This window comes from Balearica regulorum, chromosome 30, assembly GCF_011004875.1.
Source record: "Balearica regulorum gibbericeps isolate bBalReg1 chromosome 30, bBalReg1.pri, whole genome shotgun sequence".
Lineage (NCBI taxonomy): Eukaryota > Metazoa > Chordata > Aves > Gruiformes > Gruidae > Balearica > Balearica regulorum.
Genome location: NC_046213.1, coordinates 982,193 through 1,005,482, shown reverse-complemented (window position 1 = coordinate 1,005,482; position 23,290 = coordinate 982,193). Strand labels below are relative to the sequence as shown.

Sequence of the window (23,290 nt, the reverse complement as noted above, 5' to 3'; positions counted from 1 at the left end):
TAAAGCAGAAAGGGGGAGGTATAAGGAAGGTGTAACTCACTGTACTACAAATAAAAGTGAGGTTTGTCTGTTTTTAAAAAGAATGGCTGGTTCACAGAGATCTCACCACTTTCCGAACCCAATATTTAAGGTTACAGGCAGCCTACAGCCATTAAAGAATCTCAATTTTCTTTAAGTAAACCTTAAATCAAAAGATTTTTCCCTCATAATTCTCTCTGAAAATCCAAATCATCGATCACACAGTAAAACTCGAGCAGAAGGCAGGTCTTGGCACTTCAACAAAGCCAAAGCCCAGTTGTTTTTCCATCGGGATAGGATGAGGTCATTATCGAGATTGGAGACTTTCCACAGAGAAAAGCAGGAGGAAACCTGGAAATCGCCACAAAACGAGGAGGAAAAGCCAGCGGCTGTAAGAGGAGGTGACGGAATCAAGCCTCTTTTCTTGGCACAGGCTGAATCTGAGCCGATGATGGTGGCTAGCTGAACGCCGGCCTGTCTTCAAAGCCAAAATGTGTGAAGATGAGGATTGAGGCAGCTTTCTAACCCCACACCCCTCCAAAATTTTCCCCCAGTGCCACCAGCACCCTCCAAGACACCCGGTTCATTCCCACAGCATAGTAATTAGGCTGCTCTGAGCTCAAAACACACATCAAAGCAAGATTTGGGATGTCGTTACAGCACCAACGAGTTATTTAGCGACTCAGGCTATTAATTATGTTTGGAAAAAGAATCTTCCAGAACTAGTCCGTCAGCAGAAGAGGGGGTCACCGCTCGGGAAGGGGAACGGGCAACGCCAGGATAAACAGTTCAGGACCTGAGCCTCGGTGGTTTTGTGGGCAATTCATCTCCCGGGCACGGAGCAGGTGAAGCGTTCCCTCTCCCGGAGCTTCTCTCATCCATCTCTCAATCCCATTGGCGCGCAGAGGGGTTTGCGGCCGAAGGATCGGGTGGTCGCTGCCACCAGGGACCGCGCTGTGGGAAAGGGTTTGAGGTCAGCGCTTTTGTCTTCGGCATTACTACTTCCATCTCCTTTTCTGCCCATCGCTGGGGAAAACTTCTCTCGTACAAGTGACGCCAAGCTGGAGGTTTTTAAGTCTGGATGTGGCGATTCCAGGCAAAGCATGTACTTATCCATCAACCCACCCGGCAGAAAGCTGCCGGCCGCCTCTCTCCGTAGCACCGATAACCTCTGCGGTGTCACGGAAACTAATTTCCTTATTTCTCCCTCGTTTCAGGAAAGGGAAACCATCCTCTGAGTGATGATGGACCAACGACAGCTTCAACCAAGCTTTTACTAGTACCTCAGGCGAGTAATTCAGCTCCATCTGCTGCACAGAAGAGAGAAAAGCCTAGCTGAACCCAAATAACAAACCAGAGCATGGAGACAACGAGGTTTGTAGACCGGTTCTAAGCCTCCAACCTCTCACAAGCTTTAGCAGGGCACCAGAAATTAAGGCAGAGTCACAGGTCATCTCAGGATAGTCCTTTTATCTCCACCCACCAAAACATTCACCTTTAAAATGAAAGCATTTTACAAACAATACAACGTTGACACCACTTAATTTCGCTCCGCATTAAAAGGAAGAATAAAACATCAGGGGGAATATTACAGTCACGTGGAAGTTAACGGCGTACACTGCAGAAATTAAACCCCCAGAACCAAATTTCTGATGTTTCCAGACAGACAGACTAAGGGGACAAACCACAGCTTTGTTAAATATAGAAAAGTTTCAATTCAAGGGGAAGAGAAGAGGTTTCGTTTGCCAGATCGTGAAGTAGCACTGGTTTGCACACATGCTCGAAAGGAAATTCTCCTAGTACAAAGCCATCTAAAAAACAGAGACCGCACAAAACCTAGCTACTAAAATGAAGATTTGGTAAAAAAAAAACCAAAACCAAACAACATTTCCTCTATTTTCCAAAAAATCACTTTACAGGTCAAGGCTTCCACTGCCTAAGTGAGTTTAGTAGAATGAGAACTCAAAAGATGTGCTATGAAATTCACAGATACAGTTATGTTTAAAAAAAAAAAAACCCACAACAAAATACATCAGGTCTTTTACACATCTGTTTCCCCACCCAGAGTTTACTCCGCATCCTCCTCCTCCTCTTGTGCTGCAGCAGGTTCCTCACTCTCTTCCTCCTCATCATCCACCTCCACCCCTTCTACTGGCTGTTGCTCTTCTTCCTCAGGGAGAGATTCCTCCGCAGGCGGGGACGTCTGCTCCTCCGCCTTTTCCGCATCCGGCTCCGCCTCCGTTTGTGCTTGTGGCTGCGCAATTTCTGTCTCTGTCCCCGTTTCTTCTCGCTCCTCCTCATTTTCACCTCTTCCTGGGTTCTCTTCGGGATCCTTGTTTTCCTCTTCCAGATTTTCCTCCTCTGGATTTTCATCGTCTTCTGGATTTTCCTCTTCCAGATTTTCTTCCTCTTGATTTTCCTCCTCTGGATTTTCTTCTTCTGGATTCTCCTCCTCATCCTTGTTTTCATCTGCTCCTTCTGCTGTTCCTTCCTCTACACTTCCACTGGCTCCCCCTTCTCCTTCCTCGTGCTCCTCTTTTTCTTCTGGATCATCCGTGAAAGGATTCTCACCCTGAAAAAGAGAAGACAAGCGTTCGTCTGCTGCGAGTTTATCTCCAGCTGCTTCGAGGAATTCACGCCGGCCACGCGCCAGCAAACCCTCCCAAGAAGTTCAGCGTTACGGCTGCACCAAAAGCGGTTCAGTGAGCAGCTCCTGAAAGCAGATGCCACCTCGAGAATTCAAATCAACACTAAAATTAGCGGCAACAACGCAACAGTCAGGTCTCCGGCCAAAAGTTTAAACTGGAGACCTTGTTCAGCCTGTTTGCTCAGGGTTCGGTGTAACGCAGGGCAGGAAGACGACAGATGAAGTCATGAAATATCTCCACAAATACGTACCTTCAGGTACCGCTCCAGTTTCTTACTGATTAATTTGTTGTTGAGAATACTCCTTGCGACTACTAGCGACGATTTCTTGGACTGTTCCATCATGGCCTGTACGGGAGGACAAAATAAAAATTGCGCTTAAGACGTAACGCATCGAGATTTACAGTTGTGTGCCGCCAGATGCATTTTGTACCTAGAAAGAGCCGTCGCCTGACGGCCGTCACCTCAGCTCACTGCTCACTCTGCTAAAGTTTGTCCCCACGTGTACATGGAGAAGTCAGAAAGTTGTTTATTTTGCAAGAAACAGGGCGAGACACGCGAGATCCGAGACGCGCGAGATCTCGTTTTCAGATTGGCGCGAGGCTCCGCTGAAGGCGCTTTAATCCCATGAACACCTTCGCTTGCCAACTTTTACAAAGGTGAAGTTTTTGGGGACCCAAGAACAGCCAAAATTAACTGCAGGCTGGGGAGAGAAGCGCTGAAGAGGACAAAGAAAAGTTCTCCCTCATTTCACGAACTAAACCCACCCAAATTTGTGCTCCCGTTCTTGCCGAAGCCTGCGAGACCCCCGAGGCGCCGGGCTGCCCACTCACCCTGCGGTTGTGGTTGTGGTCGAGCGACTTCAAGTGTTTCTGGATGATGCCGTACTGCATCGGGATGAAGAGGTCACAGGCAGCGCAGTGAGCCGCCTCCACCTTTTTAATAAAATGCTCCATGCCAACGTCTGAAAAGGAAGCGAGGAAGGGTAGTAACCGGAAAATAATCCGGGGATTTGTGCTGTGTTCCAGATTTTACTGGCAATTACATTACAAACTCGCTTCTAACCCTTGCACCAGTATCAAAACCGTCTTGCCGGGGAGCAGGAGCCACGCGGAGCGCGCGTTACATACGGCCAAGTTCATGGAACATTGCTGGCCCCGAGACAAGCCTGGCCGCACGCTGCGGTGCCACGAGCTGTGGCCGCATCAGCGCTGCGGGTTTGCAAAAAAATTAATCTCTTCAGCCAGCTAATTGCTTATCTAGCACCCATAAAGCCGGGTAATAACCTGAAGCAGCTGACAGTGCACTTGAACTTACAGTAGGTTTTACTCTTCAGCAACACCAGCAGGTTCCCCCCCTCCCCTTTCTACTATTTTTTAACTATTTTACTATTTATAGAGTTGATGAGGCAGCCGATGCACACAACAAAGGAGCTCTCACCTTGCGTAAGGTCTTGGTCCCTGTAAATCTGCTGAATAACCGCGTTAATGTCTTCAATTGCTTTACGACGCTCTTCCGTTTTCCTAGTTTTATTAGCAACGTATTCCTAGATGGCAGAATATTTGGTATTAATTACTCCACCTTCTCTAGCAGTTTCCAACACCGTTACTTAGAGGGGCAGTTTAGCTCTACAGTATCCCCAAAATAAAAATAATAAACCCCAAAAATTCTGAAACCCAGGGGATAGAAACGTAGCCAGAGGCTCACCTGGAGAAAATCAGCTGTTTGTTGAGGCAACTTGGTTCCAACAAACTTGAAGTGTTCCTTATGGAATTTACTCTCAAGGTGACTGTTCATCTCGTCATCGTAGAAGGTCCGATATTTGCATAACGAACAAACAAACTGGATCCTGTCGAGAGAGGCGAAGGGAAGCGATATTCAAACCAATCCATTCCAGCTCTACAGGGCACCGCTTTCCCACCGGATCTACTGCCCCTCGGGCTACATAAGGAGCAGCAGATAAACTCACGGAAGTCTCTAACCCTTAAAGCATTTACGAGATGTTTCCCAGAGATTTTCCCCGTTTCTATTTATTTTTTAAGCATGGACAACAAGAGCAAAGCACCTTCTACAACCAACAGATAAAACACTGGGACAACTGGGAACAAAAGGAAGGATCCCAGCCGCAAATACTGCGGCCTCTGAGGAAAAAACCAAACCATCAAACAAGTAACACCACTAAAAAATACAAAATAGGAGACATTACCTTTCTACCATGCGATCCCGATGCCTCTTCTTTTGCCTCTCTTGAGTTTTCTTGCCCGCCTGCAATTTGCGTTTGATTTGACTGATCTCTTCTTGAATTGTTAAAGCACCTAAGTGTTTAAAGCAGGTTGTATTTCAGGGCACCACCTGATTAAAGAGAATTTCCCTAGACAAGTTTAGTTATCAGCCCAACCAACCCGCACAACGTATAGATACCGTAGAGTCAAGAAGCTGCTTTCACCAGCCAATGACAGATAAACCAAATTAGCTTCCCCCCCACCCAACCCCCCAAAAAAATTGCACTGGGACAAGCTTGGTGGGTGGAGAACCATAGCAGAAAGACTCTAACACCATTTTCCAGCTCTTGGTTTTAATTAGCATTTGCTGCTACTGGTTTTTATGAAGTTTTAAGTGTTAATTAGTTACAGGGTTGATTTATTTAAGTACCACCCGCTCCGATTTGCCCAGCCTCTCAGAGCTAACACTGGCAACGCAGTAAAGCTCGGGTGAGGGGGATGAATTTACACCGCTTCTTTTCGGGACAGAAAAACTGCTGCTCTGTCCGCTCACCCTGGTGACAGATCCTGCGATCAAATTCATGCCGCCCGCCGGCGGGACGGGCAGCGGGGACACCCCCACGCATCTCGCCAACGGGTTCCTTCCCAGCCCTCCTGCTTCTCCGAGCTCCTTTCGCGTCTCGCCGTGCTCCTCCAAGCCGGGAAGCTCCATCCCGTCTCACAACCCGAACAACTTACCCAAAAATCAAGTCTACGGTACGGCCGGGAATTAAATCTGGTTCCCTAAGCCCCTGGGCTAGCAGCTTCACCAACCTACCTCGACCGAGGGATCCAGCTCCTCCCTAGCAGGGCTTTTACAGCATTTCCTTATCCCTGAGCAGACACAAAGGATGGGATTCATCTGACTAAATGCCGACGTTACAGCTGAGCTAGCCCCCTGGCCTCCCAGCAGCGGAGATCTGACAGGTCTCATCCTGAGGATCAAGTGAACCGGCACCCGGGGAAGAGCCCCCCCGCCCCATTTCTCTCTGGTGACGCAATCGCAGGCAAAAAAAAAAACAACCCCTCGACTGGTCTGGCTCGTAGGACCGCGCCTCCGATATCTATCGCGGCATCAGACCGGCGTCCCCAGGGGACTCGGGGACACGCGTGGATGGAAGCCAAACGGCCCTTCGCGGAGAAGGTGCAGAAGTTTAGCTCAGGTCACCAAGACGCAACGACGGCGAAGCCATGAACGGATTCTAAGAACCGAAGGAGCCTGAATAAACCCAGCGGATTTCACTGGAAATCTCTCTTCTGGAGGAGGGGGTCACGCTCTGCCGTCGCACGTGCCAACTCACCTTTCTCTGAATCTTTTCCTTCTTCATCTTCCCCCTCCTAAAAATGTAACGTCGGGAATTTAAAACCATCGAGAGAAAGCGAACGCCTGGTTTTGCCATCTTCACCAGCACGCTGCCTCCCAAACCCTCCCCAGGCACCCAAAGAGTGACACCTCCACCGGATCTGGCTGCTCCAGAACATCCGGCACGGCAGGAGATGGTTCTGCGACGGCTGCAGATCTTAAATCCGAGAGGTCAGAACTCACTGCGTGGCGGAGGGGTTCCTTCAGCCCCCGACTAGAGCCCGGCAGCGTAATCCCGCACTTTGGGATGCGCCACGTCGCAGACAATTGATCTTTTTGGGTTTTCCTTACTTAAAGGTATTTGCACGCTTGTATTTTACTGCGTTTCGACGTCGTAAAGCGTCTTGCAGCGACAGGACAGCTGGTGGGTGGAGCTGGGAAGCCCCCATAACATCCACGCGTCCCTCGATGGAACATTTTGCTTCCATCCGCTTCCCCCAACTTGTCCGAGCTTCTCCCCTCCCAACTCGATTTGGGAATAACACGGGAGTCCAGGGATCCGCCCTCACCACCTCCAACCAGAACTACAGCTTTTAATCACGATAAAGCGGTTTTCAAGAGCTACTTACACCCCTGGAGCCTTCTTTCTCCTCTTTTTCTCCCGATTCTCCTTCCGTTCCCTCCTCTGAAAGAGACGCCACAGTCGGCATTAAGAGAAGTAACCCGGGTCGACACCAACAATTTCACCACCACGTTAAACCGTGCGGCAAAGCACGACGGTTCTGCCGGAAATAAAGACAGCGGCAACTTTCTAACGCTCCCGAGCGTGCCGTGAAGCCGCTCCGCTCTTACCGTTGTCGGAGTCGGAGTTGTCGGAGCCATCCGTCTTCGCCGCCTTGCTGTCGGGTTCGTCGGAGCTGTTTGTTTGCTTCCGCTTCTTGGCGGTGGGATCTTTTTTGATTTTCTTTTTCTGGGGCTGCGAGAGAAGAGAAAGGTTAATTCCTGCCATACGAGCGGGTGCCCTCCACAGCCAGCGAGGTTTTATTTCACTCATTTTTAGCGAGTTAAGCTTCCCGCGTTAAGTTTCTGACAGGCAGAGGCGATCAGGAAGGACGTAATCCACCGCACCTCTATCCCGTAACGCGGGGGATTAAGCCGTGAAGGACCACGATACTCTCCTACCTTCAGAAAATAAAGATTTTAAGGATTAAAACATCTCATGTATCAATACCGCTCCACAACTGAGCACGGCCTCCTCTCTCTGCTTCGGAGAAAACACGCTACAAAACCAATAACGCGCAGAATTCTGTATTATCGCTTCCCAGAGCGTATTTTGGAGCCCTTCGCGTGGGTCTGTTGGGAAATAAGTCTCTATTCGAGCCGAGCAGGTGGGAGGATATCGCACAAATACTTACTTTAAAATCCGAGTCCCACATTTTCCAGTTTCTCCTCATTCGTTGTTTCATCATTCCTCCTCCGTAACGCATATTTCCCGAGAAACCTCGCATTCCCTGGAACATGCCGAGTTCTGGGATAATGTTGTGGGAGAAGAGGGAAGGGAGCCTGGAGGAGCCGTGGGGACCGAGACCTCGCGATCCCATCGATTGCGGCGGCTCGTTCCACTGTCCGCCCATGCGCCCAGGATAGGAAGACGCCATGGGTCTGTTATTGCGTCCGTCTCTACCCCAATTCTGACCCCGTTGACCAAAGTTATCCCGTGCTCTGTTCTGGTATTGATCCCGACGGTTTCCGTAAAAGTTGTCGTAGTGACCTTCGTAGGCGTTATCGTTATCGTGTTCGGATTCGTTGTAATCGTAGCCGGATCGGTACATGTCACGGTCGTTCATCGATGACCTCGAGTCGTAGGATTCGTACGAGTCGTACCTGAAAGAGATGCGTCGGAGAGACACCGCTGAGAAACGGCGGCAGAGGCGAAGCAAGCAAAACCCATCAAAATAGATTTTTTTAGATTTATTTTTTCAAATCAGCAGACGTGTCACGTTTCACACGTGGTGGGACAGGACACGGACCAGCAGAAGCTGGAGACAGAGCGTCAAGATTCCCCTTCCAGTGGTGGAGGAACCATAGAGCTTTAGACACAGGAAAAACCTGACACCAGGGAGCCCCTCAAACCATCCGTTTCTTCCAGAATTACCAAAAATATTTTAAAAGAATAAAAAAACCAAACCCAACTGCGTTGAGCAAAGGTTGCTTCACCCGCTGAGGCTGGGGGTGATCGCTTTCTCCTTGTTCCCAAAGATCCGCTTCAAACGGAGCTTTAGGAGCAGCCGAAGCGAACGGAGAGCTGCTCGTCCTCACGGCAAGTTCCACCTTACCCAGAAATACTTCCAGGAGCAGCGAGATTTACTCCTCAGCTACTCAAGGAACACTTTGGCACAACCAAAGAACCTACTCCAGACCCAGCCTTCCTCGCTCCCCACCTGCAATCCATCCGTTAAGAGATCGTTTTTCCCAACTGGAAAGCCGACACGTGCCCCAACCGATTTAAATCCATTTTTTTCCTCTTGGAAACGAGGCCACGGAGGATTTTTAACTTTATATTCTGCGATACTAAAAATCGCAGCACGGGCTTCATACTGGAATTTAAAGCTTTGCTCGCCTGCCGCCACTGCTTTGACCGATGAGGAAACCCGCCGCTCACGAAAAGATCGCGATGCTGAGCTAACGAACCCCGTCGAAGCGCGACCCTGTGCCGCTGCGCTTCACGGCGAGGCCTCGGGAGCACGGAGATAGGAATCAGCCTGGAGGGGGGGGGAAAGAGTTATCCCAGCTCCCAGGTTGAAGAAAGTCACCCCACCGATACAAGGAGAGGTGTTGGGGCTACAAAATCAGGATGGCACCGATGGAGGAGCTGCCAGCGTCCGGTTACGCATAAGCCGGAGGGCGAGCGGCTCCTTTTTTGCTTTGTTATAGCCCGGAGCCGACGTTCTCGGCTCCTCTTACCGTGTTTTGCGTTATTTCCTGCGCGGAGCGGGAATTTTTTGGCCTTTTAATGAAGCCTACCCCGTTCCCAACTGATGCGGCAGCACCGAATCGGTAGAAACACGCGCCGCGTGTCTGTGAGGGGGCAACTGATGGCGCGCGACATCAAAGTGGAGAAGCTCAAAACGACGTTTGAAGGGACAAAAATCCGCAGAATGATTCGACAGCCCCGTTCCAGCACGGTTAAACTGAGCAAGTGACCGAAACAAATCAATTTGATAATACGGACGTACGATTTCATAGAGGAGTTACTGGCTTGGAAGCGTAGGAGCGGAGTAGAAAACAGTCACATCGCATTTATTGATATTTACTCCTGAGTTTTACTTTTTTCACCGTACTTTTACTTATTTAAGGCATTAAAAACCTGGAACAAGTCATCCCCCTGCAGAAATACCAAGTCCTGGCTCAAAATTTGCTGTGCCCGTTAATAAACTGGGAATCTTTGGGGAAAAAAAATCCTGTTTATTAGTACTAAAACATTATCGTGGATCAGCAAGGAGCTGACTGTCGTAGAGCTGAGCATCTCCTGCAACACTGGCTACAAAATCCTGCCTGCAGTAGTCTATTAATCAAAATTAGTAATTTGAACTCCGATTAAGTATGAAGTAGGGCCTTGTTTTCTTTAACACTCCTTTACAAGCACATAAACACGTGAAAACGAGGAATAAGAAAGGTTCCTTATAGTAATTATTTTACTCAAGAGCCTGAAATTTTAGGCACCGCTGTAAAGGCTGCACTTTAAGTCCCAAATCTGGATTTTTCGCAAGATACAGATAAAAACTTTGTGCGAAATCCTATTTTACAGTTACAGCAGGTGAGAGGACGAGGCTGAGCCCCCTCTGGACACTCAATCGAGTCACGACACCGGAAAAAGGCAAGAACGACGAACAAACCGAGCAGCGACGACTCTTTAACGAGTAGCTGATCGTTACTGCTTCTCCTCGCCTCCCACCTCCCCTCTCACCTGTCTCCGCCAGATCCGTAGTGTCCTCCCTGCATCGCGTCCGCGTCCATGTGCGACACCATGTCTAAGCGCTGGTTCATTTTCGCGATGACGGCGTCAGCGTTGCCGCCGCCCGAACCGTCGGGGTTGATGTCAACGTCCGAATTGGCCATTTCCCAGGAGTTTGACGTGGCCATGCCGTATCCGTAATTCCCCGAGTTATCCTGGCCGTATCCATAGCCGTAACTGTATCCCTCGTAACCTGGAACAACAAAAAATAAATGAGCCAGGTTTATTTCCAGTTATCCAGCTTCGCTAATATTTTTATTTGCATTAAGATGCCCCAAGCGATCGCCAGAGACAGTTAAAAATTTAAATAAAAGCTCAAATTTCTATTCAATTCACCTATAAACTCTGAACTGTTGAGCTCACAAAGGTTTAAGGGAACAATAAAACGCAGCCGCAGCCTAGAGCTTCCTCCGTCTAACCCGCTCAGGAGAGGAATCAGCGCGGCCAAGGCAGCGCTTCCATAAAAACCCGGTTTGGGTTAAGCCAGAGGTATCCGAGAACCGGTTTTAAGCTGGTTTTTAGTTTGACACAAAGCAGCTAGGACAGACCTTCACCGGGAACTATATAAGCTGCTTTAGAACCTCTTAAACGCAACGGGATGACGCCGTGTCGCGTACTTGTTCTCTGCGGAGATAGCACAGCCAAGCACCGAGAGCAAAACTGCTTTCGGCCAAGCGTTTCCCACACGTTTTCTATCAGAAAGCGACACAGAGGCTTCTCCTCTTGCTAAAGAAACCAAAACTGTTAGAAACAGGAAAAAAAAACGCTGTAGGAAATACACGCAAAGCCAATTAAAAGCCTGCTGAGGCTTAAAATTTAGTTTTTTCTGCCCCCTGACCTTTTATTTGGCTGCTGGCACACGCAGAGAAGGAGTTTGTTGGATTCATTTGTGTTTCACAAGCAGTAGAGAGTTGGTTTTTTGGGGGAAAACAACTCCAAAACCCAAATATTCCACCTAAAACAGTTCTCCTGTTTACGGTAACAAAGTTTCCTGTTGGCTTCAAGGTGAATTTGTGAAATAAAAGAAGAAAATCGTTACACGGGTGGAACAGTAAGAGACTACGCGGGGGTCTGTGGCTGTTCATCGCCGACCTCTGCGTGTCTCGCTCGGGAAACGGACCTGAAGTGGAAGGTAATAAACCAATCCGCCAGAAAATTATTCTAGTTTTTATTGTACTTGCCTCTGTTCGTCCCAGAGTTCCAGTCTCCATAACCTAGAAAAGAGCAAAAAGCAATTAGAGACAAGTTTACCGTCATCACGCCCAAAGATTCTCGTTACCCAGCGTCACGACGGAGCAACGGCCCTGATAATCCACGGGTCTCGCACCAAATATCGAAGAAATCGAACCTCATGTCGCCCCGGCAATGACACGTCCCCATAAAAGCGACGCCCTTTGCTCGTCTTGTGTGAACAAAAGAGTTTTAATTTCAAGCTAAGCTCCCCGTAACAATTTCCATGACTGAGGATTTTTGGAGCAGAGGCGAAGCTTTTAGGAAAGCGAGAGGGATCTCGCACGGAATAAACCCCGCTCTAATTAACACTGAAAAATTAGGGACCGGGACACGTCGGGGAAGTTTTAATCCCATCGTCCGCCAACCTGCAGCCTCCCAGGACTGACATTCAGACGCCCTTTGGGGCGAGAAACGTATCTCGATGGCATCGCTGCACTTTGCCCTTGCAGGAAACCAGCTGGAAGATGGAGATAACCTGGACGGGAAGACGCAGTATGGCCGGGACACCGACATCCCACCCTCTCCGGTCCAGAAGCCGTTACTCTCAACCTTCATTTCCAAAGCGATTACAGCCTCGTTAACGAGGGTACGCATCAACCCACACGCACGCTACGGGAAAGCGATGTTACCTTGCAGGTTCTCGTTGCGTTTCCCCCTTACTTACAGACTCCTCTGCCCAAAACAAGGGTAATTTATTAATTTTTCTTTTTTCACTCCCCACCCCTAGTGTCATTGTTACAGCCTGAGCCGCTTCCAGATAAAAGTTGATATCAAATACAGTGACAAATCGCTTCCTACGCCCACCGGACTCCACAGGTGAGCTGAGATGCTGCTCCGAGAGCCAGCGAAGGAATAAATACGTGCGGATTAAAAGGAGGAAAAGGCAAAATCGACGCTAAATTAAGCGAGGAGGGGAGTTAGAGCCGTAACCTGTGCGAGGACGAGGAATTCCTGTCAGCCACCACCGCCAGGCAGTAACCAGAGAGAGCCTAATTAAGCTTGATTAAAAAAGAAATCATTTTTCTGTCAGAAACAGCGTCTGGCTCGCTCCCTTCTCCCCGCACCGGGGCTGGAACCTCCCCCGGCCTGAGGGTACCCGGAGAACACCGGGCCGGTGCCCGGGCGGGGTTGGAACCGGAGGGGCCGAGGCCATAGCGTAGCTCCGAGGCGCCGGGCCGGAGCCAGAACCACCTCCGGGCCCTCGGACCGAGCTGACACAGGGACGGGGGGGAAGGCGGAGGGAGGGGGTGAGGCCGGGCGGCGGCAGCGCCCGTCACCCCTCAGGAGCCCACCCGGTCTCAGCGCCCACAGGCTCCGGCCTCCTCCTCCCCCCCCCCGGCCTCCCGATCACCCTTCCCCGAGGCCCCGGCAGGACCCGCGGCCACCCCCGAAGCGGCGTCTTTCAGCTCCCCCCCGTCGAAGCCGCCCCCGCCGCCATCTTGCGCCGCCGCCGCCCCTCACCTGAGTAGCTCATGATGGCGGCGCCGCCACCCGCCGCCGCCTCCTCCCTCCTGCGCGAGACGGTAACGGCGGCGCGCGAGCCCCGCCTCCCCGCCCCATTGGCCTCGCCGCTCCGCCTTCCCCGTTCTCATTGGTCGGCGCTCCCTCCGTTCCCCGCCGCTATTGGTTCAGCCTCCCCGCGTGATCCTCTGCTCCTATTGGAGGTTGTTAGATGTCGCTCACCGCCTCCCTCGCGTTCCATTGGGCGGCCCCCGCGGCGGTTGGCTGGCGCAGATGTCAATCGCGACGCGGCGAGCTCCTCGCTCAATGGAACCAGAAAGGCAGAGCGCCGATTGGACGGCGCGGCTGTCACCTCGCGCGCAGGCGTGCCCTCCACCGCTCTGTTCTCTCATTGGCCAGCTGGGGGGCGGGCTGACCCTTCTTCCGCCAATAGCGCTGCAGACCCGCCTTCAGCCACTAACCCCGCCCCTCCTCGCCGCGACGCCTGCAGCTATTGGCCGCGCCCCACGTGGGCGGGGCGTGCGTGCACACGCGTGTGTTACACACGCGGGGGGGGGGGCGGGTCTGGGGGCACCTTTACCCACCCGTGAGCGTGTGCACACGCGTGTCCGCACCCCCCGTGTATGCCTGTGTGCACGTGAGGGGCGCACACGGGTGCGTTTATCCCCCCGACGGGTGGGGGGGGGGGGGGTACTCAAGTGGACCCCCCCCCCCACGCGTGTCACCCGTGGGCGTGACATCACGCTGACGCCAAGACACGAAGCCACATCCCCGCACCCTACCTCCCCCCACCCCCAACCCCCCAATCCCCTTTAAAACTCCCCGGAGGAGCCCCGAAATCCCGCCAATTCCCTGGCCCCGCCCCTTCCCCACAAACCACGCCCCCAGCCCCGCCCCTTCCCCACAAACCACGCCCCCAGCCCCGCCCCTTCCCCACAAACCACGCCCCCAGCCCCGCCCCTTCCCCCACAAACCACGCCCCCAGCCTCACCCCTTCTCAAACTACACCCCCAGCCCCTTCCCACAAATCCCGCCCCTTCCCACAAACCACGCCCCCAGCCCCGCCCCTTCCCTCAAACCACGCCCCCAACCTCACTCCTCAAACCACGCCCCCAGCCCCTTCTCACAAGCCACGCCCCCAGCCCCGCCCCTTCCCACAAGCCACGCCCCCAACCTCACTCCTCAAACCACGCCCCAGCCCCCGCCCCTTCCCTCAAACCACGCCCCCAGCCCGCCCCTTCCCTCAAACCACGCCCCCAACCTCACTCCTTCTCAAACCACGCCCCCAGCCCCTTCTCACAAGCCACGCCCCCAACCACACTCCTCAAACCACGCCCCAACCCCGCCCCTTCCCACAAGCCACGCCCCAACCTCACTCCTTCTCACAAGCCACGCCCCCAGCCCCGCCCCTTCCCTCAAACCACGCCCCCAACCCCAAAAAGCCCCGCCCCCTTTGCCCCAAGCCCCGCCCCCCCATTCCCAGTATCCAGAGACTCCGCTCTCCCCCCCCGGGGGCTTCATTTCCAGAATTTAATCCATCGTCCCATATTCCCGGGTACAAGAAATCACCAGAATATGCCCCCCCCCGCCCCCCCCCCCAAAAAAAAACCAAACAACCAAACAAAAAAAAAAAAGCCACCTTGGAAATAAAAAAAAAAAAAAAAAAAAAAAAGAAAAATAATATTTATCCGTTAAAATTCCTTCCGAAATTCGGAAGTTTCGGGATTTTTTCCAAATAAAAATGAATATTCCTTATTTCTACACAAATCTAGAGTTTAAAAAAGTCAGGTCTATGGTGCTAGACGGGGCGGGGGGGAGACAAAAAAGGGGGAAAAAATAAAAAGAAATAATAAAGCAACGGTGAAACTGGGGGCGGGGGCTGAGCCAAATCCTCCCGGCGCCGCCGCGGCCGATTCCGGATGGGAACGCCGGGAATTCCCTGGGGATTTTCCGGCTCCCCCCTGGAGTTTTTTGTTTGTTTTTTAAAAATCTCCGGCGGGTCTCATCCGCTGCGCTCCTCTCCCCGATGAAATTAAAGGGGATGCGGCGGCGGGACGGGGTCGAGGGAGAGCGGTGAATCCGACGTTGGAAAAAAGCCGGAGGGAAGCGGCGGCGGTTTGATTTTTGGTGTGGGAAAAGGGGATTTTTGGGCAACATGCAATCCCGGAACTGAGGGATTCCGACATCTACGTGAGACTAAATTTCATCGTCGCCTATGGAGGAAAGAAAAAAAAAGGGGGGGGGGAGAAAAAAAAATCGAATATACATTAACTCTAAGGGTCATATACAAAATCCACAGCGTTTTCCGGGAACGCGGCTGCTTCCCGAAATTCCCCTCCGGTCCGGTAAAGACGACACCGTTTGTTCTTTGGGTTAAAAAACAAAACAAAACAAAACAAACAGATTTTGGGGAAAAGGAGAAGGAAGGTGGGGGAAAAATTCCTCCCCTCCCCTCTCTGTGCCGGGATCGGTCCCTCCCCGATCCGGTGCCGGATCCCGTTTGCCGCGTGTTTTCCCATGGGATCGCCGAGGGTTGTCTTGATCCGTTGTAGTGCTTGTGGCCGGGGGTTGTCCCCCTCCCCGCCCCGGCTCGTCCCCTGGATGCGGGAGAAGGTGGAGGGTGGGGGGGAAAAGCTCCGGAGGGGCGAAGGCAGCGATCGATTTTCCCCCTTTCCCCCCTAAAAAAAAAAAAAAAAAAAAAAAAAAAAAAGGGAATCGTGGATGCGGAAAAAGGCGGGGGGGGGCGGGGATGTTCCGGTGCCATCTGCCGTCGTTTCCCGTGCCGGGATTTGGGATTACTGAGCCTCGGCGATGACGGGGGGTTCGGGTGCAGGGGGAGCTTCGCCCCGTAAAGGATCCGCTTTGGAAAAATTCATTTCCAGGATGTGTCGTTGGAGATGTCGGACCCATTCCTCCTGGATGGAGAGGGGACCTTGGAATTCCACCTCGCAGAACCTACGGAGGAGACGGCGTCAGCTCGGGAATTGCGGATTTTGGGGGGGGGGGGGGGGGGGGAGCCACCCCCCCCAAAAAGAGGGATCCGCCCCGCGGAGGGGGGAAAAGCAGCGCTCCCCTCCGGAAAAGGGGATCCGTAGGGATACGGGATGGAACCCCCTTTTCCCTGCGGGGTGACCCACCTGCATTTGAGGGTGTAGATGTTCCCCACGAACTTCACCAAGGAGGTTTGCGGCGGGCGAGGGACCAGGGAAGGCACCGGCCTCATCCGCGGCGGCGGCTGCCGCGTTTCCTCCATTTTTTGTTGGAATTCGGCTCCTTCCTCTTCCCGGTGGAGGGGGGCGTCCAGGGGTCTGGCTTGCCTCCGCTCGAACTCTGGGATAGGAGGAATGGAAAGATTGGGGGGGGGGGGGGGGGAGTGTTAGAACGGGGTGGGGGGCACCGGAGGCGGCACGGCACCGCCGCTCGGCTTTTCGGGGAGAAGAATCGTGGGGAATTAAGTCCCTGGGAGGAAGAGGAGGAGGAAGAAGAGGAGGAAGGAGGCGGGGGGGGGGGGGGGCTCAGCTAAAGATTCCCCCCACCGGGAAGGGGCAGGGGGTTTCCCGGTGCTCTGCCGGTGCCGGAGATCCGTTCTCCCGGTCGGCTTCTCCCCAACTCACTGTTGATGTTCGAGCGTTGATGTTCCTCCACCTTCACCAAGGAGAGGGGAGAAGTGATCACGGGTCGCTCGCCGCCGCTTCCCCCATCCAAGATTTTTCCGGCATCGCCGTGAGCCAAATCTCCCGTCAATCCTTTGCTCAGAAGCGCGACGCCGCCGGCTTGAAGGCTGAGCGGCATCCGTCGAGCGCCGCCGCTGCCGCCGTCGTGATCCCGGGCGTGGGAAGAGTTACGGAATTTTTTAGTGAAGGGTCGTCCGCCTTGGATGTAGCTACGGTAAGCGCCGGCTTTTTGGGGTCGATGTCGGATCCATTCGCTGAGGGTCTCGATGGGCGAACCGTTAACGCACCATTCGGTGACGCCGAATTGCCGGAGGTGCGCCCGCGCGTGGCTGGCCAAGGCTTTGCGGTTTTCGAAGTAGAGGCCGCACAGCTCGCAGCAGGCTTCGCTGGCTGCGGCGGGGAGGGAACAAAACGCGTCGGGATTCAAATCCCGTCGGTGTTTTTCGGCTCCGGCCCTCTCCCCCAGCCCCGCTCCACGGAGCTCGGCTTAATTTGGAACAGGACCCCCAAATTCCCCGCTCGGCATCCCCAGGAGCCGAAAACCCTTCCCGGCACGGGGCTGGGGGCGATTTTTCCCCGTGTTAAAGCGTCTCCTCCCCGCGTCCCCCCCACCCTCACGCCCCTCACTTACACGTGTGCGCGGGTTTGTCGTGCACGGACTTGGTTTTGAAGGGCAGCTCGGTCTGGATGTACGCCTTGTGCTTGACGTCGGCGTGAGGACCCAACCGATCGTCCTGTAACGGTCGTTTGGCGGACAACGGCGTCAAAAAACCGCCCTGGGGTTTGCTGGTGAGAGGCGACAACGAGATCTCGCGGTTCAAGGTGGAACTGCCGGGGTTGGGCTTCCCCGTCCGCCCGCCCAGGGGAGGCAGGGCCATGCCCTGAAGGATTTTTCCGGGAGATTTGGGGTCCATCCCTTCCTCCCCGATAGATTTAGGGGGTTCGATGCTGGAGGCGTGCGGTTCCTTCTTGATAACGCAGGGTTTGGATTTCTTCTTGAGGATCTCCCGTAACGTATCGATGGGCGAACCGTTGACGGACCACTCGGTCACCCCCATTTGACGGAGGTGGGATCGAGCGTGGCTCGATAAACCTTTGCGGTTTTCGAAATATTCGCCGCAAAATTCGCAGCGGATATCTCGTACCGGGTCGGCTCGGGAGGCTGCGGAGGAGAAACGTGAGGTCAAGGGGAGGGGGAGAAGAAGGATCGCGTTTAACCCCCCTACACACACCGGCCGCGGCGAGGGTTCCCCCAACGGAAGACGACGTGGGTTTCCCCCAGAGCACCGGGGAGAGCGAGACGGACCCCGCCACGTCCCCGTTCCCGAGGGAACGCGGTTCCTCCCCCCTCGGCCCCGCAGACGAGAGCGGGGAAGGCGACGGCCGTTTCACTTACAGAGGTTCAAGGGCGACATCTCCTCCCGCGGGGACCAGGCTCGGTCGGACGGGTGAGGTTCTCCGTGGAGTCCTCCCGCCATCATCTCCCGTTTGATTTCCACCCTCAGTTGATCTTGTTTGAGTTTCTTCTGCAAGGAGGGAGGAGAAAGGCCTGGAAACATCTTCCGGGCAGTGGGAGGTGGGGACGAGGTAGGAGATTGCCCCATGGGGCTGCCGGGTTGCTGGACCTTCTTGGTGAGGGCGGAGATGTGAATCTCTCCGGGTCCGCGCGGTTCCAAGGATCCCATGCTGCCCAAAAGGCTCTTGGCCATGGCTTTTTGCCCGGGACCGGCGGGATTAGAAGCGCTGCTCCGCGGTTGAGTTCTCCGTTTGAGGATCTCCCGTAACGTATCGATGGGCGAACCGTTGACGTACCACTCGGTCACCCCCATTTGACGGAGGTGGGATCGAGCGTGGCTCGATAAACCTTTGCGGTTTTCGAAATATTCGCCGCAAAATTCGCAGCGGATATCTCGTACCGGTTCCGACCCCGAGGCTGCAAAGAGAGAGAGAGAGAGAGAGAGAGAAAGAGAGAAGAAAAAGCGGCATTGCTCAATGGACGGACAAGAGAAGACGGACACAGCCCGTGGCGGCAAAGCCGATCTCTGCCCAAAATGGGAAGCGGACTCGGATATATCGTGGTATCCCCGGAAAACGCGGTATGGCCAGGGGCTGCGGGGAGCTGGAGGACCCTCCTGGCCGCGGAGGGGAAGGGAGAAACCATCGGGATGGGGAAATCGAGGCAGATCCCTGCCTGGAACTGGCAGAAAACTACGTCAGCGGCTTGAACCCGCACGGCAAGAGAGACTGGAGCAGGATAAATTTTAGGTGGGGGAGAAAAATCAGCCGAGGACGATTGTCCAGCCGCTCCCCGGCACCGTGCGGCCATCCCCAACGGTGGAAAGAGCTCGTCGGGTTATTTCTAACCCGAGTCGGGATTTCGGGCATCGCTGAAGCGACAGAGAGGGAGCGGAGGCACGACAGGCAGCCGGAACGCGGCTCACCGCACAAACCGGCCCCGGCCAAGAGTCGGCACGGCCACGGCTCCGTTTTTTTTGGGATCTGTCGGCCGGCGCAGGCTGCGGCGTGCCGGGGACTTAGCTCGTGGCAAGCTGAACAGCCAGCCAAGAGATCATCTGCTCCTACGGCTTCGTTAGCAGACAGCCCTAACGAAGAGCGTCCAGCTTTGCCATCCCGGAGCTTTTCAGCTTGGGAAAAGCGAGACGGTAAAGCGGGACGGAGCGATTTTATAACCCTACGGCTGCGAGAAACCTCGCGGGGTCAGGAAATCGCCAGCCACGGGGATTTGGAGGGATTTTAGGTCTTAAAGCCGCTCCCGCAGCGAGGGAAGGAGCCGTCGCAGCCAACGCCAGCGCGTCGTCTTCCCCTTTATCGCGGGAAACGGCACCAAACACGCCGCCATTTCCACCGGGGAAGACGAAGCTGGCGAGGGACGGGCTCACTGGATAATCCCAGTAACGAGGATTAAGAATTAACGAGCCAGAGACACCGAACAACCCTTTGAGCTGTTGACGAAGACGTTCCCGGTAAGACGCTCTGGGAGGAGGTGGCAAGAGCCGGCTGCTGCCGGGAAAACCGTTTTGGTCCCAAGGTGCAGGAATAAGTCACCGAGGGAATTTGGGGACGAACAGGGACACGGCAGCGCCAGGGTTACGTTCCCAAGACCCACGGCAGAACCAGCGTATCCCGATGCCGGAACCAAACCCACCATGCTCCGGCGGGATGCCCGGCTTAGCAGGAGCAGGATGGAAAAAAACCAGGAGTATTCCGAATGAGAAACATTGGGAAAATAAATAAACTCACTTAAATTGAGGGGTCCTTCCTCATCCGCCTGAGGCCACTGTGCTTTCGGGGAGCTCTGCAGAGGGCTCAGCGAGAGCTTGGAGCTCTTCTCCTCCGGGTTTTTCGGAGACGGGGATCCCGAAAGAGCAGGCGGCACCTTCTTAAGGATGGGGGATCCCGGTTGCGAGAGGTTTTTTGAGAAACCGGGAGGGGATTTGATGGCTTTGTTAATGGGACCGTCCGGCGGGCGATCGCTGGCTTTGCCGAGCGCCAGGAGCGTGGGTCGAGGGGAAGCGGCGGTGGCGTCTTTGGGGGAAGCGGATTTTTTGCCGAGGGTGGGAGACATGGGGCTGCCGTCGGGTTTGCCTTTTTGTTTCATCAGTTCGTAAAGCAAATCGATGGGAGCCCCGCTGCTCTCCGATTCGGCTACGCCGAGCTGTCGTAGGTGAGAACGGGCGTGGCTGGATAAGCCTTTGCGGGTTTCGAAGCAGGCGCCGCAAACTTCGCACGTCGTAAGGTTCTGGGCTGAAAAGAGAAAGGAAAAAAAAAACAAAACAAAAAAAAAAGAGAGAGAAAAAAAAGAAAATCAAGGCACGGTCGAGGCAGGAGGCACAAGGACCAGCGTCCGGCCACGTTGTTTCTCCACCCCGAGGGATTTTTATCATCCCCAAACCCAAATTTTGAACGTTAAGATGCTCCGAACCCCCGTGCACGCGCAGAAATAAAGCAGGGAAGAGCGAACAGAGCTGTGGGAGGACGAGGATCGTCGCTCCGGTGTGGAGGGAGGCCGGTTTTCCCGCTCAAGGATATTATTCAAAGTGTTTTTGGAAGCTTTGCCCACAGTCGGCGAGGCGTGGGCAGGCTCCGAAGCCCTGCCAGCAGGGGAGAGGGATCTCAAAGCGATCGTTTTAGGGGAACTTCATTAATTAGGAGAGGAAGGATTGATTGAGGAGGCTTAAGGAGGACAGGGAGCGCACGTCGGTCCTGGCAAACTTTGGAAAGCTGCTGGAGCCGGGGAAAGAAAAGCGACGTGAACCAGAGATACCGGAGTTTAACACGACCACTCTCTTAATTAGAGGATTAATTAAGCAAAAGGACCTGAAAATCCTCCCGGATCGGGTTAAACAAACGCCTGCCGGGCTCCCCGCTCTCTCTCCTCGCAGCAAAAACCCGGCGCTCGGCTGTCGGAAATGAGGAGAAGCCAAGGAAAAATACTCACTTTTGGAGTCCTGAGGCTCTGGTTTGCTCCCGGGTGGCTCAGGAGAGAGTTTGGTCCCTATCCTGGTGGGGGGTTGATCCAGCTGCCCGGCGGGAACGCTTTTTTTCAGGAGAGGGGGTGAACCCACCTCCATGGCCACCAGTTCTTCCTCTTCCGGAGCCAAAACTGTCAAAGAGAAAGAGATCCGTCGGCCCCCCCAGGTTGGATAACGCAGCCACGGGTGCAGGGGGGGGGGGGTCGGTGTGACGAGGTGGCTTCGTTACGCAAAGGTTTAAGCGGCTCCGGAGCTTGAGGGGGAGAATCAGGGAGAAGCGGGGGTCTGCAGGGGGGTGGCGGGTGATTTGAGAGGGGGGACGCCCACCCCGGTGGCGGGCGACGCATCGCTGGGACGGCGGTGACGTGGCAAAGGGGGCGCGTGAGGACAGATGGTGGCTGTTTTCTGGGGGGGGGGGGACACGACGCATTGGAGAGTGGCAGCTCCCTGGGGTGGGGGAGGACAAGGACGTTTAAGGTGGCATCTCTGCAGCGGGAGGGATGGATGGTGGCAGGGCCCCGTGGGGAAGGGGACAGGGATGGTGGCAGGGCCCTGTGGGGAAGGGGACAGGGATGGTGGCAGGGCCCCGTGGGGAAGGGGACAGGGATGGTGGCAGGGCCCTGTGGGGAAGGGGACAGGGATGGTGGCAGCTCCTTGCAGGGGGGAGGACGGGGAAGATGGCAGCTTCATACGGAAGGGGGGACGGGTATGGTGGCAAGTCTGTGTGGGGAAGGGGACAGGGATGGTGGCAGCTCCTTGCAGGGGGCAGGACGGGGAAGGTGGCAGCTCTGTGCAGGGAAGGGGACGGGGAAGGTGGCAGCTCCCTGCGGGGGGGTGACGGCCGGTGGGAGCTCCGCCCGGGCCCGGGGGCGGGTTGGGGGCTGCCCCGGCCTCACCGGGCACCGCTTCCCACCCCGGGGCGGTGCCACAGGCCGCGACCGGGATTTGCATCCCCCCACCCCGGCCCGTGTGTGTGTCCCGGCCCGTGTCCCCCCCACACCCCCCCCCAGGGGGGCGGGGAGCAGGAGAAAGGCTTCCCCCCCCCCCACCCACCCCTCCCCATCCCCAGCGGTGACAGGAACCGGGTGCGGCCCGTTGCGAGCTGCCGGGCCGGGCCGGGGTTGTGGGGTGGGGGGAACCCGCCGAGGGGATGGCGGGGCCCCCGTGAGGGACAAAGCGAGGCCGGGGTACGGACAAAGGAGGGCGGCGGCTCGGCGACAACGGCCTTCGCCGGGCCTTCCCCCCCCCCACTCCCCCCCCCCCTTTCCTTCCCCTTCCCCGTCAGGGCCGGGCCTGGAACCGGCGGCGGCCCCGGGTCGGGCCCGTGGCTGCGGCGGGGGAAGGGAGGAAGGAGGGAAGGGGGGGGGGGGGAGGTTGGGGTGGGGGCCGCGGGTGGGCCCGGGTGCGGCGGGGCGGGGTCGGCGGAGGAAAAGGGGGCCTCACCCGGCTCGGGCGCCGCCTCGGGCTCGGGTTCGCCGTCCCCACCCCGGTCCCGGTCCCGGGGTCGCGGCGCCGCCGCCGCTTTTGTCACTTTGGGCTGCGAGGAGGTGGAGGCCGCCATCTTGGCTCCGGCACATGCGGGGCGGCCGCCAGGCCGTTAGGCCGAGCGTCGAGCGGCGCGCGCCCGCCCGCCAGGCCGAGCGGTCGAGCGCCGAGTGAAGGAACGGCGAGAAAGCGGGTTGCGTGGGGGGGGGGGGGGGGGGGGGGTGGAGCCGGTGCCCGGGGCGGGAGGCTGAGCGCCGAGTAATCGGCGGGTAAAGGCGAGCGGGGAGGTGGCGGCAGGGAGAAGAGGGGAGCGCCGAGCGCTCGAGCGGTGGGGTGAGGAGGGAGCGCTCCATGGCGGGCTGTGAGGCCCCCACACACCCCCCGCCCCCAGACCCGGGTTGCGGGTACCGGACAAAGCCCCAGGCCTCAGCACCAGGACCGGCGGACCCAGGTCCCCGGGGGCTCAGCTCCTGCCCAGCCCCGTGGGGCACCCTTGGCACCACAGGGTTCCCCTAGGGCCTGGGGTACGGGCCTGGGTCCGTGTCCCTCCCACAGGCCCCCTCACACCTCCGGCCCAGCCCCTCCATGGGACCTGCCTCAAGCCCCCGTCCCCTAACGGGGCTCCCCCAGACCAGCCCCGTACCCCGAGGACGGGAGCACCCAGCCCCGCACCACCCAGAAAACCTACGGAGATGGAAAAG

The 23,290-nt window shown here is 55.6% G+C and overlaps 2 protein-coding genes across 6 annotated transcripts in view; both read right to left on the bottom strand.

Moving 5' to 3' along the window:
• Positions 1 to 1,468: 1,468 nt before the first annotated feature.
• AKAP8L (A-kinase anchoring protein 8 like) lies at positions 1,469 to 13,064 on the bottom strand. Its single transcript, XM_075738198.1, has 13 exons — positions 12,938 to 13,064; positions 11,425 to 11,457; positions 10,196 to 10,436; positions 7,644 to 8,112; positions 7,081 to 7,204; positions 6,858 to 6,913; positions 6,227 to 6,263; positions 4,871 to 4,979; positions 4,372 to 4,513; positions 4,105 to 4,210; positions 3,498 to 3,628; positions 2,917 to 3,012; positions 1,469 to 2,590 (listed from the first exon to the last, which is right to left on the bottom strand). Exons 1-13 carry the CDS (start codon positions 12,948 to 12,950, stop codon positions 2,087 to 2,089), a joined length of 2,061 nt encoding a protein of 686 aa, XP_075594313.1. The 5' UTR covers positions 12,951 to 13,064; the 3' UTR covers positions 1,469 to 2,086.
• A 1,389-nt stretch (positions 13,065 to 14,453) lies between these two features.
• The window catches only part of WIZ (WIZ zinc finger), a 54,836-nt gene continuing 45,999 nt past the window's right edge, over positions 14,454 to 23,290 (bottom strand). For 3 of the 5 annotated variants that reach the window (XM_075738192.1, XM_075738194.1, XM_075738196.1), the window contains 7 exons: positions 21,071 to 21,235; positions 19,873 to 20,376; positions 18,008 to 18,544; positions 17,243 to 17,773; positions 16,552 to 17,001; positions 16,075 to 16,267; positions 14,454 to 15,892 (listed from right to left, as the gene is read on the bottom strand). In XM_075738192.1, the coding sequence (XP_075594307.1) occupies positions 15,733 to 15,892; positions 16,075 to 16,267; positions 16,552 to 17,001; positions 17,243 to 17,773; positions 18,008 to 18,544; positions 19,873 to 20,376; positions 21,071 to 21,235 (2,540 nt within the window). In that variant the 3' untranslated portion in view covers positions 14,454 to 15,732. Of the gene's footprint in view, positions 15,893 to 16,074; positions 16,268 to 16,551; positions 17,002 to 17,242; positions 17,774 to 18,007; positions 18,545 to 19,872; positions 20,377 to 21,070; positions 21,236 to 22,547; positions 22,733 to 23,290 lie in introns of those variants that run through there. The other 2 variants (XM_075738195.1, XM_075738197.1) reach the window with 2 other exon arrangements.